Genomic DNA, 21754 nt, shown 5'->3' on the forward strand with positions numbered 1-21754 from the left:
TTTAGAATAAAATGATAGAATAAAGTGCCTAAAGCAGCCTCTCATATAGTTATATATTTTATATATAGTTAAAACATTTTAAAAATGGGTTGGAATCATAGGAGATGTATTTGCCTAACTATTCCAGTCCTGAATTATCTGCTTCTCAAAGTCATTGTGCCTGCTGCTAGGATGAAAACCATGGCAAACGTGCTTAGGCTGAGCCTCAGTCACAGGCCCTGTGAGGGTTACTCTGAATGTCTTTCCCTCTTCGATTTCCGTATCAAACAATGGAGAAATGACTCTCCGCGAGAGAAAGGAGGATGCTTAATATGCGATCAATATTCCACAGAGAAGCTATACATACAGAATATTTAAATTTCATTATTCACCCAATATGAAGCCGTTTTATTATTTAAGTTCAAGTTCATCAGGACACTGACATGTGGTGTTATTGATTTATGGCTTGGCAATGCTGCCCTTCAGTGGCAGTAAAGTGGTAGTTTCTTCCGCAGATGAGTTGGAGGAATGAAACAGATTGCGGCGAGATGAAATGGATTGTGATACAGTGGCAGAATCCAACCACCGAAATACAGCAATTCCCGTCTTCTTATAGCAATCAACTTCATGCTGAAAACATTTCACGTTGATGAAATACCCATATTCTTATCTCCAAAAGTCATCCCTCTCCATTACTTTCTTCCCCAACACCAAATGAAAACTGGCGATTACTCAGTGTCTGTCAGGATGAGCGCATATTGTGAAAGAGTGTACCTTTCTGTAGGTCAAGTGCACTCAAATGTCAGGTTTTGTCCCAAAGAAATAAAGACAGATGTTTTGTGGCACTTGCCTGAAAACTAATCTAAGGTGGTGATCCATCAAGCCCCCATGTTTCAGCCCCACTCAGTGCACCGGTTTCATCATCTCAAAGGCTCAAGGACGGACCGATCCACCTTCTAGTTCCTTGCTTCAGAGATCAAAGTGTCTACATCTGAAAAGAACAAAAGTAAGGTCTGCTTTGGATGTTGAAAATGTAGAAACCACAGTGCCACATTCAATCTTGTTAAAGCATTGTCCTCAGCTGGCTTTTTGGTAACATAAATGTCAAACTATTCCCCAAGTCCAGCTGAGTGACACGTGTTTAGAGTATTTGATGGTGTTGTACACAGAGTGGCGCTGACCTCACCGTGACATTGACTCTCCAGGCCTTCTATCATACTGTTGAGCCTGACAGGGTCCAAAATGCAATTAAATATAATTGTATAATGTGTAGTCTGTTTTAGGATATAATTTGCAATACTTTTCCACTCTTTGATGATATGGTGAAATCATCAACCGCTTGTCCTTTTTCAATAACAACACTGGGCAATATTTACCGGGGTTTTGAATCAATTCTTCACACAGGACCACCACTCCATGTGCCACCCACATAACAAAACAAAAACGCCAAACAAAGTACACCAATGAAAAATTGCATCTCCACAGCCTAGACCAAACGAATAAACAATAAGCATTACATCAGTGTCCAACCCTCTCCCATTCACACTCAACACGTGACAGAGAATAAATCACAGAAGGAAGGTGTTTTTTTTTCTTTCCTATAAATACTGTTGGCTGTGAACAACAAACAAAAAAAGAGGAGAATATTCTCACAACATCACCTCGTTATCATCAACTCAGGGAGGATGGGGGTGGCGCTGCAGCTGCACAGTCTCACCTGTAGGTGTCGCTCCACTACTGCACCTGGTTGCGCCACAGCTCCTCCAACCTCTGGCCCGGATTATCTGGGTTCGTAATGGTCACCGACCAATCACAGGAGAGGTAGGCGGGTCTCCCATTGTTACTACAGATACTCGAAGAAGTTTGCGCCGACCTGCCGCTCGCGAGCACCTATGAGTCTCCACGTTAATGAATAGCCGCGGCCCGCGCGAGACAAAACGACACGATTATGCCGAGATAAAGGAGCACCTGAACTCGCGCTCTGTCCCGATAATGGCATGCGATGGTTCACCCGCGCAGGATTTCCCGGACAAAGTGATGCCCAGAGCAGCTCCCTGCACGTGCAACAAGAAGTGCAGGAGTCGGAGCGGCAGTGTTGTCTTCCTGGGATTATTCCTGCTGTCTCTGTGTCTTCACGCTGTCACCCTCGTCTGTTATTTGGACCTGCGGTCCGAAGTCAAAAGGGAAATTATCCACCAGAAGCGGGACTCCATGTTGACACTTGCGGGGAGTGACCTGGCTGACCCGGCGGCGGTGCTCTCGCCCGGCCACCCGCGACTGGACTCCGGCAGCGGCAGCAGCAGCAGTGGAGGTGGAGGTGGAGGTGGAGAGGGTCATGAGGTAAAAACATCCCAAAGAAAGGGAGAAACTTTTTTTTTTTTTTTTTTCCTTTAACAGCTCATTCAAGACGGCATTGTTTTCATTCCTCACACGGAGGCTGTTCGTGTTCATTCACCTCCGCCCGGTCCTCCTGTTCCCGTATCACGGTGTCAGGTTTTGTGCCTGTGCTCTGTTATGGCATGTTTCTGGGCAACTTATTTTACAGTAGCCTGTCACGAAGTTTTGCCAGCTCAGTTTCCAGACAAATATGTTTTGAATTAGCGCTCCCGTGTGTGCGTGACTCAGCCCTCTTTGGGGAGGAAAAGATGCACAAAGGTATTAAAGCTTTAAAGTCTGTCACCTGGCCAAAGTCTCCTGTTCAGGTAAACACATCCAAAAGGGAGGGCACCGTCAAGGAAGTTAGGCATGGTGCAAATGTTGCTTATGAGAATTAACTCATCTACTTATTTTTTTTATTTGAAATCTTCTTAATCAAACCACATTTAACCCAATTTGTCCCCCCCTCCCCTTCTCTAAACAGGCAGAGGTTGATGCTCAAAACTTAGGCAGCATGCCCAGCTGGATTCACAGAGAGAGATGTGGGGGTCAGTCAGTGTGCTGGAGCAGGTGGACGGAAAATTAACTGGATCACCAGCAGGTGCAAAGCCCAAGGGCTGATGTAAATTCATCAGGACTTAGATGGGGCAGTTGGTACTTGGAGCCGAGCCAGCCTCGTCTCACATGTGTTTTCTTTTCTGGCAGCGGGCTGATTGAATGTTCATTGTGTTGTCTGTGGCTTTGGCAACAGTTACCCCCCCACCGCCCCTCCGCCTTAGCCCCAACACTACCTCCACACGCTCCCTAATTTCATCAGCACAAAGGGACCCAAGTGTAGGTCTTAACTTTGCATTATTTGCTCACATGTACCCAGTTGTGTAACCTTTTTTTATACGGAGAAAACGATCCTCTGTGTTGGATGTTTAGCTGAGCAGAGCCTTTAACTTGATAGTCACCCAGAGAAATTCAGGATGGAGGCATTTGTTTCTCCTTTGGAAAGATTATCAAGACCAACCGCTGGTATTGGTGTTTGCTCTGTAACATTTTCCCTTCACAAGTGGGAAGCCCAGCCTATTCATTCAGTCCTTTGCTAAGCTTATTTTAGTTTGGTTTCCCTGGTTAGAGCTGAGTGAGATGGGCCTGGTATTTAACCCAGATGGTGACGCTTCATGAGGTGAAAGACTGTGGCCCAGCTGTAAATATTTAACAGCGCTGTGATGCTGTCCTTGCCAGATGTCTGCATTAAACAACTCTGATTACACATCCCACAGTTTACATAGTTGGAGAAACAGGAGCATGTGGCATTTGGACGCAGCGGCCGCACTTGTTAGCTTTTCAGGCATTTCCTTTGAAGAGTCTTTTTTTGTAGGGCTAAAAATTGTTTATTGGATTTTTCACACAAGTCACCATCAAAGGCCCTTCAGCAGCATCAGTGAAATTCAATGTGATGTGCAGGTATACAGACAAGTGTAACGTGACATGAAATGTCTCCATAGACAACAAAGAAAAGCAAAAGCAATCATGTACAGGAGCAAACATACATACCGCATAGACCTAAATCTCGCATAACAGACACAAAGTATAGTGTATATATATCATATGATAGTATCAGTGTGTCCGTGAGTAACCTCTGTTCGGGTGGACTTAGTCTGTGTTGTGATAGAAATGTATTCCGGAAAAGACAACTGTTGTGGCTTCTCGTCATATAATAACAGATTTGCACACCAAATTTCGTATGTGTCAGATAGTTTTCAACTGGGTGTCAAACATAAGTCAGTCTCGGTAAACAGTAAACCCAAAGAAAATCCAGGCGAGTCGGACCGAACGGAAAGGGAACTTTTGCTCAGTTGCCGTATTAAGGAGGGTAAAAGTTCTTTTTAATCGGAGAAGAAAAAAGGAAAAATGACACGAGTTTTAAGATGTAAATATCGTCTCTAAGCGCTCACGGGAAGAGGCAAAGCTGTTTTCATTGGACTCAAATTTGAGGTGTTTTAAGTCCGATCTATGCTGCGTTTACTCTGGCAGCAAATGTAGATGAAAACCAGGATAAAATTTCATTTTTTTTTTCCATCAAGTTTCATGTTGGGATCACATATACATTTATCTCTTATTCATAGGGTGGGGGGCGGAAAACTCAAGTGGACTGATGAAGGCCAGATATTTTGTGCTAAAAAAATTGGCAAAATTTATGGATGCATACGTGATCTGAAAGGAAGAAAAAAAAGTGTGTGTAACTCCCAGATAATGATCTGATATAAGCTGTAACACTGATCTGTTTTTATAGTCGCACTGTAAACAGAGGAGGAACCGCATGTAACTGGAAATATGGGGTGATGTGAGGGGAAAGAAAGAACGGCAGCGACTGCTATCAAACAAACCCGTTTAAGCTGATCAGTCTGTCAAGATGCGGATAACGTTTTATTTATTTCCTCAGATGTAATTAAGACGCTTGAAAGGTTTACAGCAAGAAGACTCATGTAGTAGGATTACAAAATAAAAGCATCAGGTAAAATGGAAAGGTTTCTGGCGCGCACTCAAAAATTACGTACCACTTAACATCTCACACTTTTTCCAGATACATTTAGTTGCTTCCTAATGAGAGCAGATGATCTGGTCATTTATGATCCGGGCCTGGGAAGTGAACAAACAGCCTTCGCCTCAGCAGTCACAGTTGGTATGCCCTTGAGCAAGGCAGTAAATCCCAGCTGTCCAGCAGATCTGCACAGTTCCCAACAGTTAAAAGCCCCTTGCAGGAGTGTGTGTACCAGGAATGTGATGTAGTGCATTACTGAGTAAGAGCAAGTGTCGCTCACAGTCAGCCTGACCCTCATTCACCTGACCCCAGTGAGCGAGATGTAATAAAAGTCAATCCATGGAGTATTTAATTGTGTCAGCTCAGATAGCGTTTTATTCTTGCCTAACATTTTTCTTATAACCATTATATGAAATAATTTTCTCCTCTGATGTATGCCTTCAAAGTCTCACAGAGAACAGATGCTGAAACATCTGGAGTCTAGTTAACGGCTATTAAAAAAGTCAGTTTGATGGGACACAAAGTCCTCAGCAGCATACAAGCTCTGAGGGCTCCAGGGTGGGCTGTCACCCACATCTACTTTAATTGTGACCAGTGCATGATAGTGCCCCCATATTGGGGAATTAATCAGCGTGGACACAAGTGTCATAGAAACGCAAGGCAGAAGAGGTCAAAGAAACAGAGATACGAGGCTGCAAGCTTTTCCATAAGACTGAATTGTCTTGACAGAAGGATGGCGTAGACGCCCAGTAAAGATTAAGTCCAGAGTCACAAACATCTACCAAAATAATAAATTCTCAAGGCATTCACAGCATTCAGCTCGAAGTCACTTTGCCAGCAGTGTTGCAACAATATGAAATGTGATTGGCTGCTGACAGGCAACATTTCCCTTAGGTTGAACTCCACAGCTTTTTTAGATGACAATATATGGATACCATTATTATTAAATTACCCAAGTTATGGTTTAAAACACATGTCCTTCTAGAGAGCAGTGTCTGCTTTTGGCTGGACACTCCTTTTTTTTTTTCTTTTTTTTTTGGTATGACATTTAAGAAGAAAACATGCTGTCTTTGTTCTATCCAGAAGTGTGAATCACAGGAGAATTATGAAGCTTCAATGCTCTGTAGCAAACCAGCCGTTAAAGTCAGTAATGCTTGTACAGCAGTGATGGGCAGCCAGTCTGCATCTGGCATCCACAAGCACCCAGCCCTGAGTTTCACCTCCTCAACCCCTTACATTCTCAACCGCAATTTGGTGACTAATTGTCACTGCGAGTCCAAGATTTATAGGCGTTACTGCAGCCAGAATGTCTTTATTCGTGGTGAAATGTGAGCTAGAAAAAAAAAAAAAAAAAAAAAAAAAAAAAACAGCACCGGTCAAAAAAAAAAATACTAGACGGCTTGAGAGGTTGTGAATGTCAGGGAAGTTCGGTAGTGTAAGTGCAGAAATGGTTGTAATAGTAAGTGTTAATAGGGCAAGAAGAAGTCTTGTGATCACAAAATTACACATCCCTGGGGTGACTGAATTTTAGTCATATCCTCACGGAGCAACAGGGAATCGCGTCCACTGCGCAGAACAGCACCCCCCCACGCTTTGAAGATTTGAAAGCCCTCTAATTAATAGCATTTTTTCCCCCTCGCGCTGAAAAAGAATGGTTTACTCAATAGTTGGCACTTGGCATACATACCAACACGTTGTCATCCTGATTTACTGTAACTCTGCGTGCCTTTGAAGGGTATGAAGGCCGTAAATGTTGTAATGAAGTGAAATGAAGCAAACAAGGGCGCAAAACCATTTCTCATAGTCATATAATGGAATAACTTTTTCTTTTTTTTTCTCCCCCCCCAATCACTTTGTTGCCTTCATCAACAACACAAGCCGCACCAGTCTGGTAGTAGCCCAGCAGATTGCTTGTTTGTTTTTTGTCGTTCTGCTGGAGCTTAATCTCGGGCCAGAAATTGGCTGTTGAATCATGTTTGGCTGTCAGAACAGACGAAAGTGTAATGCCATATGCCCGAACATACACCCAGAATCCTTTGAGAGGTAAAAGCCCCCTATATGCCAACAGCTGGAGAGGAGATGTGGAGACACCTGCGCACCAAATGAACAGCAAACGTCGCTGCTCGCGGGAACATCTGGAGGTCTGTGTGTGTGTGTGTGTGTGTGTGTGTGTGTGTGTGTGTGTGTGTGTGTGTGTGTGTGTGTGTGTCGATAAACCATTCCAACACATACTCCTCCATCAGGCTGGAATTCCCGTGCTTATAAGGTCAGACATGGCTGGCAGCTGGTCAGAGATGTAGACTTTAACTACTCTGTGCTTGCCCAACACAGCCGACGGGGGGTGTTTGACATGCTACAGCTCATCCCTCACCACAGGAGGGGGTTCCCACATCTGAGATGAGGTATAGAAGAAACTGGAAACATAACTTTTCTTGTCTGTCTTCTTATGGTCTTTCAGTGGCTCTGCTCGAAAAACCACACAAAGAGGCACAGGGAGTTCACGCTGCTTTCAGGAGACGGAGATTTCTTGCCGTCGGGAGGGTTTAACAGCTATGTTTATTCGAGCGTCACAGATGGACGCACGGAGTATGTCATCCTGTACCCAACTGGGATACGCCCCACGTGCAAAAGGGAGAGGTCAAAGTGTCTGTCAGTAAGCTTGTCTGATTCAAGACGAAATGATGCTCATTGTTTATTATCTTTTGATCCATGCTAAGGTGCTGCACGTGTCACTGCTTTGGAGATGTCAGTTATCCAAACTCCAAGCAGATGTCCAGCATAAGTACAAGCTGTCTGTTCGTTTGTCCTCAGCCTTTGAGAGCCTTTATCATGCACTCTTTAACATTATTTATGCTGACACTCCAAAGTGCGACCGAAAGCTCTCTTGTATATTTCGGGGCTCGACGAAAGGAAGACTTTGGGTGGTCTTGTTGTGTTTGCAGTGCCAGAGTTTCTTTGTCTATCGGATTCTGGGAACCCTCCAAAGATGTGATCACAAACTGGCTGTTCTAACTGAAGGCGACTTTGAACAATTTGCGTTTTTTTTTTTTTTTTTAAACTTTGAATCCTTAGCACGAAACCTTCTTTTTTTTTGTTGTTGTTGTTGTCAGAGCCGGTCACGTCTTGAGCGTGTTACAGTCAGGTCAGCACGTCCTACGGAGTTCATGTGAATGTAGGTCGACCAGAACCAGTCACATAAGAACACAGGCATGCGGTTTGTCCCGCCACTCACTCGCCCATGGGAACACCCCACCACTGTAGCATAGCGTTTCCTGTTTTTAGGGATGAGCTCAGACCAGCTACATCAGATCCTTTTCTTTGACTCAATTTTTTTAGCTTATTCATGTTATCCCTGAATAGGGCTGGGACCAGGTGCCATATGAATGGATATTGCTCTCAGATTAACCACAATTCATGCCCTCCTTTTGTATAAAAAGGTGAATTTTAGAGCAGCCGTGTCCAGGTGACTGTCTCAAACGGCAGAGACACAGACAAAAGTGACTTGGATTACAGGATAGGTTACAGCCCCAATGGGACAGACAATGACTTGGCCACAAATGAATGTGCTGGCTGACAGTGTCTCACATCTTTTCAAATGCCCCAAGTTGTCTCTGTGCAAACATTATACCCCAAGAATAGAAAGGCCACTTGTAACATGGGTTTCGCTCTCAAAACCTTGTATCACTCATCCCTTTTGTTTGCTTCACGGAATTAATATAAGGTGATCTTGGCTGGTATTAATATTCTGAGGAGAGGCTCTGTGTATCAAGCCAGCGGCCGTCTTGAATTTTCTGCTTTATGAATTTTCCAATACTCATTGACATTTTCTTTTGTTTTGTTTTTTTGCCACCAGGAGAAGTTACTGCACAGAAATAGCGACTTCCACGCCACAGAGGATAACAGGGGCATAACTCAGCGAGCGAAAAGGAGTCCCGGCAAGCAGCCAGAAACAGGCACGTTTGTTTTTTTCCATCATCATTTACTACTGTTGTGTCTCTTTTGTCCTTACTTCTTGAAGTTGCACGCTGACACTTTAGCTTCATTTCCTCCCAGGTCTAAACCCTTCTGTGTGTTTTTTTTTTTTTTTTTTTTTTTCCAACTCAAACTCCAAATTCATTCATACATTTAATAAACCGCACCACCGCTCGGCGGTGCACCTGCATAAGTCATCGTTTTCTGGAAATGTACTTGGCATCAGCGGACTGTTGAGCAATGGTTTCTGTAACTATTGTTTGTTTGGAGGGGATTCAGAACAATGTAAATAACAGGCTTTTGGTGGCTTTAAGGCTCTAAAATTTTAAAAACAGTTTGTTAATGGTTTCTCACTTTTGGTGGAATTGATTTTTTATTTTTTTTATTTTTTTTTTTACTGCTTTGTGCTTACTTAACAAAGCAGCTCCACCACATACAATAATGGTGCCAAGTTTATAGAGCAAGAGATTAAACGGAATGGGATTGATTATTACTTGGATAGCAAACAAGGACAACAAGGAGTTTGGGAGGGTTTCACCAATTTGAAACAGACAGCAAAGCCGGCGTTGATTTTTTTATTTTTTTTTCCCCCAGTCTCGAAATAATATCAGGTCCCCCGAAATATCTTTTTCTATCAGTGAGCTGTGTTTTCGGTAAGAAATTAGAAAAATAAGATTAAAAAAATGCAGAGCTCGCAAACCAGGTGGCCGTTACTCATAAGAGGTGCGCCTGAGACTGATGGCTTTCATTAATTCCACTGAATTGATTTATCGTAATCAATGGCTCCGCAGACAACCATATGGCCGATATGTCTGAATTCGCTTTTGTAGTTTTTGTTTAGAATGCGAGCTATGCAAATAAAAAAAGCGAAGCCTTTGAAGTTTCATGTCTGAGAGCAACAAGTGCAGCATGATCACAAGGCATTCCAATGTCTGTGGCGTGACACTGAATACTTGGGGGGAAGTTTAGTGATTGTGTTTAAATTAGAAGAAAAAACTCACCTTTGAGACTTTCTACATAAATCAGTAAAGTCCCGAGCCTCTAAACACTAATCATTCCCAGGTCTCTCCTCTGCTCTCAGCGCACAGACAAAGGCTTTTGTAATCTCAGCCTTAGATGTGTGTTTGTGTGTGTGCGTATGTGTGTGTGTGTGTGTGTGTGTCCTGCGTTTTGCACGTGTGTGCGTATATGTGTGCGTTCTGGGCACTCCTAACGGGCACCAGATTCCAGATAGGGCTGCTCGTTAAGAGAAATCTATGCGGATGCATCCAGTCATTTAGCCAGAGGAGAAACACTGGCCATATGTTTGAGGGGGACTCAAACTGTGAGGTTTTAAGGTTAAATGGCCTTTGTAGTTGTAATGACATGGTAAACACAAGAGCAGCGAGACGGCTTTTTGAAAAGGATTCTTCAGCTGCGCGCACACACACACACACACACGCACACACACAAGTGTATTTCGAGCGCCGACATAGATGTCCCACCAACATCCACGCACGCACATACACATGGTTGTAAAGGGGGAGACACACTCGCACAAACACATGCGCACACACACATGTAGACACACTTTCATCTGCATTCTCCATCTGGGCTTAATTCAAAGAAAAGGATTTTGGCAGGATAAAGTATCTCTCTAATGATCTTCTCCAGTTCCACTGCCTGTGAATGCTTAAGGCACTTGTTCATACAGAGGAGGTGAAACCACACTTACAAATTACTACACTAGAAGATACCACAGACTGACATACCTCCACTCCAGTGTTCAGTGCCGAACATCTGAATCTGTTATTTTAGCCTGTTCAGGATACCTACACGGAATGAGCTTGGATACTCGAGATGTTATCTGAGATGATAATTGTTCGGGAGACCATTTCAAGCTTAATCACACTGTTGTTGTTCCTTTACAGAATCGACCGGGAGGGGACAAAGGAAAGAGAAGAAAAAAGGTAATACATAATTCAGCCTAAACTTCAGTTATCCTTGTCATTGTTGAAACTGCTACCTGCCGGCCTTTTTTTTTTCGTAAGCATCCTTGAGATGGCGTCCAAAATCCAACAACTGCGCTGGCTCAAAGTGAATGACAAGCTTTCAATATTTAATTCTCTCCATCAGGAACGTTATTCATACCTCTTGGCTTTCTTCATACCAGGATTATAAAGCCCTTGGAGGCAAATTTGTGATTTCAAGGCTATGTAAATAAAATTGACTCGATTGTCAAAAGGCTAACCTGCTCAGTTTTTTTAGCTCGCTAACCACTATGCTTTCTCTTCATAGGGAAAAAAAGGCCTATGCCGGGGCCCCCTGGTCCCCCTGGTCCCCCGGGCCCACAGGGGCCACCGGGCATCCCTGGAATCCCCGGTATTCCAGGAAGCAACGCTGTGGGGCCTGCGGGACCCCCTGGACCCCCAGGGCCACAGGGACCTCCGGGCACTCAAGGTCCAGCAGGTATAAAAATTTAAAATAGAAATGACACGATAACATGCTGAGATAGCCAAAAACTCGGGCCAGAGAACTTGGAAACACCCACGAGTTGAGAGATTTGTTCTTAGATTACAGCACTTTCCTGCATGTAGACCCGTTCCCACACTAGAAGGGGGCTCAAGCTGACAAAATTGATGAACTCATTGCCTTCACAGTGAGTGTTTCTGATGCAGGATGTCAAACATAGTGTGGGATAGCAGTGATGTATCTTTAAACTATGCCGGTGTTTGTTTTGTTTGAATCATCGTCTCTTCTTTGTTCCTCGGCAGTGTTGAAGGCCACTTTATCATGTCTCTCTCTTATTGTTGCAGGGGTTCCAGATAAGACGAAAACAATGGAATTCCAGGTAGACTATGTCACCCATTCGAAATTAAATTTCATCCCGCACGAAAATCCCTGATGAAACAGCTGTTCTCTTGTTTTACTGTGTATTCAGATTAGTCACCGGAGATCTCTCTTTGTTTTTCAGCCTGCAGTGGTGCATTTGCAAGGGCAGGAGACAACCATCCAAGTGAGAGAAGGTGGGTCTTCTGTCGACTCTTACTTGTAGTTACGCCACTGTGTTTGACACGCAACAATAAACACACTTAATTCCTCTTAATGTCCTTTGTCAAAGACCCGAGTCTGCAACTGTTCTACTAAACACACCCGTGCCAAGCCACAGGCTTACACCAGAATAAATATAAACTCTGTAAACTGTCGACATTCGGTTGATTAATGTTTAAACAAGACATTCAACACGGCCAGATTTTGCGGGTCTTTTTTTTTTAAGATATTCTTTTCTTTACTTAGTCACTTTAGGGAAAGTACTACGATTGTATGGTTTAGGGGGCTAAATGTCACTACTAATGTTTACTATAAGATTATAGTAACCCTAAAGTAATCCTGTAGATATTATAGGATTACTATACAGTTATAGGCTTATAATATAAGTAAGATCCGTGTTGAGCAGAAGCCCTGTATGCGAACGCATTCATGTTATCCTGCCTCACTTTGCCAGTATGAAAGAGTGTAAGCATCATTAGCGGGTTTATAGTTCGTCAGTGATGAGCTCTGGCTGTATTTAAACACTGCTGATGGTTGTTTATGTTGACTGTTTGCCTCTTTGTTTGTTTGTTGTGATGTGTTTAGATCTGTCTGAAGGCATCCTTAGGAACTGGAAGATGGTGTCCATCCATCACCGTGTGTTTAAAATGCACTCTCGCTCTGGAGAGCTTGAGGTGCTGCTGGACGGTGTCTACTTCATATATAGTCAGGTAGAAGTGAGTACGGTCCTTGACGTAACTCTTATAATTTACAGGTCAGAGTCAAAAGAACTTGCAGTTCTGTAGTAAAGCTTAAAAAACCTGCTTGCTTATCCATAAATGTTTGAATTATTGCATATGACTACAGTATTTTCCCCCTCATCTCCCTGTGGCTAAATATGAACGTCTATAACTCAAACCGTTGTTGGCTACTCTGATATTCCAGCTGTTTCATCTTTAAAAAAGCTCTTAAATATCATGTGGACTTGTTTTGACTACCCCTCTTTTATGAATTTTATGTCTCCCATCTCCACCAGGTGTACTACCTCAACTTCACTGACATTGCCAGCTATGAGGTGATGGTGGACTCCAACCCGTTCCTCCGCTGCACCTGCAGTATCGAGACGGGCCAGCGCAAGTTCAACACTTGCTACACGGCCGGGGTGAGCCTGCTCCGAGCCGGCCAGAGGATCTCCATACGCATAGTGTATGAGGACACGCTCATCAGTATGACCAACCACACTACCTTCCTGGGAAGTGTCAGACTTGGAGAGGCTCCACCTGCTGGACAGAACTGATAACTACATGCTGCACCACCCCCCCACCCCCCCTGCTGCAGAAATGAGAAGTTGTTCACATTGGTCGTATCGGTAGCAAGCAACTTCTAGCCAAAGTCTTGCCCCCCTGTGTAGAGGAAACTTAAACCCCACCGGATTATTAAAGTTGAGGAAACCCCCCCCGGGTGACTTGTGTTCACTTTCACAGATCTGTATTAAAAAGGACACTATAGACTGTTGTGCTTCCCCCCCCTCACACATTGATTCTGTGCAAAGAGATCAGCCTCGATTAGCCGAATGTCCTCATCAAACAAAAGTCTCTATTTATAGTCACTATTTTGTGTCAACACAGATGGCATCTCTCTTTATAACAAGGAAGGACACTGCGCTGACATATACTTAATATTTACATATTTTTAAGTGCTGTTGAATGATAATCTTGTATCTCCAAAAAAAGAAAAACACCAGCTATTCAAAATGTGTTATTTGCAGTTTGTATAGTTGGCCTTTTTTAATTAATTTAATTATATTAACAGTTTATAAGTAAGTGGTTTAACAAGGGCTTTAAAGCTCCATACGCCCCTGGGTTCTGAAAATGATTAAAAGGTCATATAAATGTTCAAAGCAAGTATAAAGGTATCTATGCAAAGCTGAGAAAAATCCATTAAAACTGGAGTTATAAGGTATTCACAGAGCAACAGCACTATATATTTTGCGCACATTTGCACTACAGCATCCCTGCAGAATATCAGTGATATGTTTTGTTACAGTGCTATTGTTTAGTTACCGTATGAATGAATCCATGTGGAAAAATGATAGTTGTTTATACGTCTATGTACATATTGTATATAAAATGGGATATACTTTTGTAAATGGAGTTGATTGATGGATTAAAATGTTTCATTTTCTGTCTAACCCATTTGTCTGTCTTTTGTGTTTGTGTAGCGCGTGGTATTGATTTAAAAAAGGTTAAAACTCTTTTAGACTGGACTGTGCTGGCAAGAGTACTGACAAGAACAAATGATGTTCTTTGAATGAGGCCTTTTGTCTTTATTAAAATGTGTTTTTTTTTACTTTGACTGCAAGTTTCACAATACAAATTTGGCTGTAATCTTGATGCAATCTAAATGAGTTCCATCTTGAACAGCCGAGAAGAGATAGTTCCTCATTTAGAAACAAATTTTGAAACTGAACATTTGTTTCCGGATGTTAACTCATGTGTGACCTCACCCATTTAAGTAACTTGAGGACATCCAGTCTGTCTCACTAGTCTCACAATGCTTTACAATGCTTTATTATCACTAACAGCATTTATGTTTTGTCTTAGTCTTTTCCTGGTGCACAGAGCCAGTGTTTTAGAAAAAGATTTTCGCAAACTCCAAGGGGACATAATTCTACAATTAAATCAGCCACGTTCTGAGGGAGTCAATGGGAAAATGGCCAAGATGTCTAAAACAAGGGAGGTATGTCACTGATTATGCAGGATGGAGTCATCTTGGACAAAGTACTACTGAGATTTATGCCATTAGTGAGTATTCAGATAGCGCTGCAATAATAAATTTCCTCCTAATGCTTTGTTTTCTCTTAGGACATAAAGTCAAGTACTTTGCAGAAAGCTCAGAGTTCTCTGAAGATCTCTTCCAGGAGAGTAAAACGGGAACAGGGCAGCTGCAGAGGTGGGTTGGAGCTGAGAACTAAAATTATGTCCATTAGTTACACTTTAATCTGGTAGTGAGACCATAAACAGTGTATGTTAAGTTAATAAAATTAAAGTATTATGTTTATTTCGTCCCCCTTTCCAGCTCCAACATCATTCCTGCAGTTAACAGCTAACAGTAACAAACACCCGGACATTAGAGGTAAAACTAAATTAAAGTCTTTGGCTTTAGCGTTGCACTGTATGCCATTATTTTGAATAAGTGTATCTTGCCTTCTCCCATAGGAAATATAACAGTGATCCCTTGGACTGTTTCTGCACAGCAAGGAAATGCAATTTCACAAAAGGAAAACAGAATTGTTGTCCAAGAAGACGGTTATTACTTGGTGTTTGGACAAGTATGGTGTCACTGTAATTTAAGCATAACTAAGTTGATATTACATCTGATTTGTTCCAACTATTCAGCTAATGTTCTGCGTAATTCACAGGTTTGGTTCAAAAGCCCGGGCACAGTTATGGGTCATATCATTCGAAGATGGAGTTCCACGAAAACAGGAACGGCATCGACAGAGTTCTTACGTTGCCTGCAAGAAATGTCTGATGAAAGTCTTGAAAATACGTGCTACACTGCAGGTCAGTGAGGCACTACTGTGTGGGCGCCTAAAAAAATAATGAATCATAAAAAATATATATATGTTTATTTATTGCCAATAAGATGAGAGGGTTGATACCCATGTCATGTTTGCACAGTAAAGCTACTCTTATCTTATTTTAGTTTAGCACACAGACTACTTATCCTGGCTAATTCTAAACAAAAATTGAACAACCAGCTCTTTTATACCTTGTTTGTTTAATTCGTACTAAAACAACACATTGTGGTTATGGGTGGTTAAGTCCCAGACTATTTCTCGGTCTGGAGTGACTTCCTGGAGTCTCATCGTCACCCTGAGGTTTTCAGACTTGTTTCTAGCCAACAAATTACATAACTTCACCACCCCCCTTTTAAACCACAACGTGTCATGTTTACACTCTGGGTTTTGTACAGATTAAACAAATAAGTTATTCTGTGTGTGTTTAGTGAGCTTTAGAGGTGCTTGTAGGTGGCTTTTGTTGCCTTTGTTACAGAGCTGGTAGTAGTTTCATATACAAGCGGCGTAAACATTGATATTGTCCTTTAACTCTGGGAAAGAAAGTGCATTGGTGCGTATGTAATGAAATGTTGAACTAGACCTTTAACTTTCTCGTAATGCTAAATGAGGGAATATCTTTTGTATGAATGGTGATCATTAACCAGGAGAAAGTTATTTCTTTCCTTCTCTGGTTTGTCACCCATCTTGCATGTCCTCTGATGCCCGCTTCTATGTGTCCTCCGTCACAGGCATAGTGCAGTTGCATCAGGACGATGAGCTAGAATTGGTGATACCAGACAGGCCCCAAGCCCTCATCTCCATGGACGCAGACTCAACCTTTTTTGGTGTCATACAGCTGAACTGAAACAAGACAGTATGAAGATGATAATTATGCAGCTCGCTGTCGCAGGATGTAGAAAAACCGACAGTGAGCTGCGTGAGGGGATGCTGATAAAGGACAGAGTGACAGCGGCAGGATAACTGCTGGGAGCCGTCATTAATCTCAGGAAAGTTACATAATGAACTTTTTAAATGAACTGTCTCATCTGTCAGCTACTTTAAAAAAAAAAAAGCTTCAGCTCTATTTTCAGGTAGTCCACCTGGGCTTGTCCTCTAGCATTGTTTATGTGTGCTACCACCTCCTTTCATCGGTCTATTTTAGTCTCTCTCATGCTGGGGGCTTCCCTCCAGCTCCATCTCTGCGCTGTCTGTTTATTTGTTCCTCTCATCTATTTTAGAATGGTTTCCGCTTTCCTGAGACTATGTCAGGAACAAACAAAGGTATAAATTTATATCGCTCGCTAGGTGTTTTCCTGGCTGACAAACTCTTTAATGCTCTAAATATTTTCATATATCATTATCAAGTTGTTATGAATTAAATAATATGCCTTTGTACAAATTAATTCTGCTCATAATTAATTGGAATTTATACATCTGTATAATTGGTTGCATTAAACACATAAATATGACCATCTTTGTCTAAAAATGTGTTTTCATCTCATTTAAAGGGCCCTTACTCTGAAGTTTTCTTAAAAGAAAGTGATGTATCAGTGGCCAATCCTTTATTGTCTATATATAGTATCCACAATGCAATCTGGTGTCCGCAGCTGTCTTCTCTCTCGTTTTTTTTTTTTTTTTTTTTTTAAGCATGGCTATAAGAGGGTGTGTGTGAGTGTGTACATGAGCTCTTGACAACAGTAGTGGTACAGCAGCAGGAGCAGCAGCAGACGGAGAATGGTCAGACATATGTTCTCTCATCTTCTACTACTGTGGTCACTCATCCATGACCTCTGTATAACTGGACTGACATATGATGAGCCAAAGGTAGGCTCATGACGAATTACTTAAATGCTAAATGAAAAGTGTAATATCAATATTGCAATTGTTTATGTTCTTAAAGTTACACTGCTTTTGAGATGAGAACAACTATGATTGTTTGATTTTGGTTGCCATGGTTCATACTGTGATTATGATTAATGTTCCTTTCATTTCAAGGAGCTGTCCTGGAACAACCAGAATCTTTATTCTGTCCCTCTGGATTTGGATGCAAGCCTTAGAAGACTAGACCTGTCCAATAACTTCATCAGACAGTTACACACACTTGCTTTGCAATACTTGGAACAGCTGGATCTGAGCTCCAACCAGCTGGATTTCATCTCTGAAGGGGCTTTTAAAAACTTGGCTCGACTTGAAGAGTTGAATTTGTCCAGAAATGCGCTGAACAACAACCTTGGCAGTAACAGCAAAGCCCTCCAATCCATCAGTAGACTGAGGACTTTGGACATATCAATGAACGGTTTGAATGATGATGCAGTGGAGCGTTTCCTCCGAAACAAACCTTCTCTTGATCAACTTAAGATGACTGGTAATGCTTTAACAAGACTTTCACACAATTTATTCAAGGAGAGTAAAAGTTTGAGGTCCATTACTATAGATGACAATCAGATATCAGTGATAGAACAGGGGACATTTGAACCACTGAGACAATTAGAGACACTAAACTTAGCCAGAAATAACCTCGTTTATATCTGTGATTTTAAATTACATCAAGTTAAATACCTGAATCTCAGTGGAAATTCAGTTGAGTTCTTTGTTACTCATGAGGACAACCTCTTCTATAGCCTTGAAATCCTTGACCTGAGTCATAACAAACTTCTTTATTTCCCAATTGTTCCAAAAATGAGCCAGTTGAAGTATCTCCATTTACAGAATAACATGGTTGGAGCCTTAAACACAGAGGCTACAATGGTATCAGAGGTCAATGCTCTTTATAATGAGATTATAAAGGAAAGAACAGTTAGAAAAAATGACCTACACTCAAACTGGAGGATGATGCCACTGATTTATATTGACCTGAGCTATAATCACTTCAGATCTTTCCCACTAGAGACTCTGAGTCTTCTCTCGTCTTTAGAAACTCTGAATTTCAGTTACAACTGTCTGCAAAACATCACCTGGCATGTTAGAAATGACAACAGATCACAATACCAACGACAGCTTTTCTTTCCCTCCTTAAAGTACCTCGACATGCAAAGCAATGGACTTGTATATATTTCTCCGCTATTTCTCAAAGCACTCACTAAAATAGAAACGCTAAATCTGCAGGACAACTCTGTGCAGCCTTGTGCCTCTATGGACAGTTTGCAAAGCTCTAAATCAACGCAGCGAATGAATTACAACAGATCCTGTGTTGTCTTTGGACAGTTAAAGACTCTTAAGCACCTCAATCTTCAAGAAAACGACATAGAGACGCTTTACTCAAACACATTTCAAAATAACTCTTTGATTTCTCTGAACCTTGCAAAAAATTCATACATGCTAATGCAAGCAGGTGCATTCGAAGGTGTGCAAAAGACTCTTCAGTCCTTGATTATCAGTGAATTGAACATGACCAGTTTTGATCTGTCTTTACCCTGCATGCCAGTGTTAACTCAGCTGAACATGTCTCACAACCATCTAGATGTGATACCCAGCAGTTTAATCTGCTCTCCTCTGAGAGAAATCGACATAAGGAATAATGGTTTTGTGTCTTTAAACCGTTCTTTGATCATTTCTTTATCTGTGCACCTCGATCTAATATACATCAGTGGAAATTATTTCAACTGCTGCGACAGTAAATGGCTGACAACCCTACATGAGTTGAAGGTGAAGCTGCCTGACATCAGTGACGCTGTATGCTTTACAAGCGACAGAAACATTGTGATGACAGGATATCTGAATAACACTTCGATGAATTGTTTGTTTCATACAAAAGTACAGGAAATCCACTTCGGACAGATGATCATAATTGTTTTATTTGTAATTGTGATATTAATAGTATTTATCATATTAACCAGGAAGGTATGTTGCAGGAGATCATTTATAGTGTGATATCTAAAATATGTTGTGATATATATATGCATATGGCTTACTGTTAACAAACCAAATACATTCAGTGAGAAAGTGGAGAGTAAAGTGCAGTCGCTGAAGCGTAATTCCTGTTAGTTTCCATTTGCATGACTCATTTAAAAAAAACAGAAGTGGAGCTTTATGTCTGCTTCGACTGTAAAAACAGACTTGTAATTAATAAAACACACTAAAATCTTCATTAGCAACTATTTTTTAAATCTCCATTTAACTACCATTCAGGCTTTCTTTTAAGACTCCCCTGCACATCATTAGTCTGTAGTATATGCATCACCGTGTACGACCCGGACAGCCAAAGTGTTGTGAAATTGGCTTTATCAACTCCCCTGCTGTTTGGTTACAGCACGTGCCAAACTCAGTAATCAAGTGGAGAATGTTTGCCCATCCTTCAATGTGAAGTGCTTGCTTTTGACTAAAATGTTGGCTCAACTTCAATAGAAGACCTCATTTTCTAGTTTCTGTATGAACATACAGTGTGTATACTAAATAAACGAAGCTTATTTGAGTGTGTGTATATATACCAGACTTCTTTTAATATACCATGTCATTTTCTGCATCTGCTTGTGCTTCACCGTGTATAACTTGGCTCTGACCCTGGGAGATTGTTCTCAAGTACAGTAATAAAAGTGGCAAGCTGCACCAAGACATGTTGGCAGTCTTCATTTCACACCCTCCATTTCTATAGCTATATAATAAATCATTCAGGTCTGGAGTTGAAGAATTTCAGTTTCTGAATTTCTGTTTTTGGTTGAGCAACTTGATTTTCACCAGCTCGTAAAATATTAACTGAAAGAGCTTTTATCATTCAGTTAAGGTACGTCGTCACTCGATAAATCTGTCTGAAGTTTGGATCCACTGCTTTTATGAAGACTCTCCTATGTAGCACATAATCAATAAAATAAGCCATGTTGGATCTTCTCCTGCACCGCTAATCCAAAAACAATAAGGTGAGCTGATTGTCTGGTGACATGTTGCAGTATAAAATACATCTCTAACGAAAAAAAGTATTTTATCTCAGTCTCAGCAAGAAGCTGAAAACACACTGGGGAGAAACTGCTGTTGCAGGAGGATATCCTGTTGAGCAATCCTCCTATTGTCTTCTTATTGACACATCCTTCTCCTTTAGACAGATGCAAAGTGGCATTTTTTTCAGGTTTTATCCCCGTTACCACATTGTCCACTGGGTACAGCCAACGCTGTGATGCCAGCATTAGCGCCAAAGAAGCCAGTGTGTCTATCAATCTGGCTCTTGAGCAATATAACTGTAGAAAATGTTGCCCCACCCACAAGATTTAGGTACTAGATCAAGTAGCAGCATGACAAGTTCAAGCAAAGAGCTCTCGAAGAAAAGAACACTGTGTGGATAGTATTAGGTGTAAAACCATAGGCATGCAAGTAGCAAATTGTATTCATTCTTCTGCTTGGTGATTAATGGTCCCTGGCATTTAGACATTAGCAACAGCTTGTTTGTTAGCACATGAGAGCAAGTATTGAAAAGTTGTATCATTGTCAGCCTCTCCCTGTAGGCTAACTGTATTTCCAGTAAACCCCATCCTTACAAGTAAAAGGTTAAACTTGAGAGACTGTGGAAATCTCTCTTAATAAGGATAATTTTATCTTGGATCAGTGATATCCGCTTCCTTAAAAGCGTAAACAAGTTGCTGGCATTAATGTTAATTTGAATCAGGGTAAAAAGCCGTTGTTCTGTAAACTCACCCCTTCACAAAGTCACTATCACAGGATCCTGCTGTTTATTTCCTCTATGTTCTGAAATATGCTGACCTGGATTTGTAGTTTTCTAAACAAATGAATGCTCCTTCTTCCAACAAGCTCTTTGTATAAAACAGCAATTTACTAAAGAAAATATGTAACACAGAAATCCTCCCAACAGTAATAACGGCAGCATGTTGACAATAAGTAGAGTATTTACTTATGAATCTCTTTCTTTTCAGTGGAAACAAGATTCAGGACACGTACAACTTCTTTGAATTATTTACACTTGTTATATAGGGTCTGACTTAGAAGTAGCTGTAATATATAATACAGGTCACAAATGACTAACATACCCTGTGCCATCACAAAGGCCACATTAAAAACAATACATCCTTCCATATAAAACTACAAAACAAGGCAAAGAAAGAAATATATGTCAGCATTCTTACAGTACATACATACCTTTGCACAGTCCCACCTATTACAGTCATATACACATCCACATACACCCATTGGGCACCTCATATCTTTGAGTCCAACCTTATTAGGTGTCCAGCAAGGTGTCCTCCAAGTCCAAATACCTACAAGCACACCATGCATAAACAGCAGCTTTTATTGCATTTCACTAATAAGGACCACACCGATATGGAGTTAAGTTTATTGCACGTTATGGATGAACCAAGATGATGCACTGGGAATGGATA

At 41.4% G+C, this 21754-nt stretch overlaps 3 protein-coding genes across 4 annotated transcripts; all 3 read left to right on the forward strand.

The window, feature by feature from the left end:
* The first annotated feature begins 1697 nt into the window (after positions 1-1697).
* eda (ectodysplasin A) lies at positions 1698-14060 on the forward strand. 2 transcript variants are annotated; one of them, XM_019268417.2, is made up of 8 exons: positions 1698-2319; positions 8742-8841; positions 10771-10809; positions 11138-11308; positions 11656-11690; positions 11814-11865; positions 12476-12600; positions 12906-14060. In XM_019268417.2, exons 1-8 carry the CDS (start codon positions 1888-1890, stop codon positions 13164-13166), a joined length of 1215 nt encoding a protein of 404 aa, XP_019123962.1. In that variant the 5' UTR covers positions 1698-1887; the 3' UTR covers positions 13167-14060. The 2 variants fall into 2 exon arrangements, with proteins under 2 accessions (XP_019123962.1, XP_010734494.2); XM_010736192.3 differs by having other exon boundaries at positions 1702-2319; positions 12476-12606.
* A 324-nt stretch (positions 14061-14384) lies between these two features.
* On the forward strand, positions 14385-16900 carry LOC104923178 (tumor necrosis factor ligand superfamily member 13B). The gene is made up of 6 exons (XM_010736191.3): positions 14385-14608; positions 14734-14821; positions 14948-15004; positions 15088-15200; positions 15291-15435; positions 16181-16900. The coding sequence occupies exons 1-6, from the start codon at positions 14423-14425 to the stop codon at positions 16294-16296; spliced, it is 705 nt and encodes a 234-aa protein (XP_010734493.2). The 5' UTR covers positions 14385-14422; the 3' UTR covers positions 16297-16900.
* Positions 16901-17020: 120 nt separating this feature from the next.
* Positions 17021-19974, forward strand: LOC104923177 (transforming growth factor beta activator LRRC32). The gene is made up of 2 exons (XM_010736190.3): positions 17021-17255; positions 17427-19974. Exons 1-2 carry the CDS (start codon positions 17166-17168, stop codon positions 19299-19301), a joined length of 1965 nt encoding a protein of 654 aa, XP_010734492.3. The 5' UTR covers positions 17021-17165; the 3' UTR covers positions 19302-19974.
* Positions 19975-21754: the final 1780 nt, after the last annotated feature.

The sequence above is a fragment of the Larimichthys crocea genome, chromosome I, assembly GCF_000972845.2.
Source record: "Larimichthys crocea isolate SSNF chromosome I, L_crocea_2.0, whole genome shotgun sequence".
Taxonomy (NCBI): Eukaryota; Metazoa; Chordata; class Actinopteri; family Sciaenidae; genus Larimichthys; species Larimichthys crocea.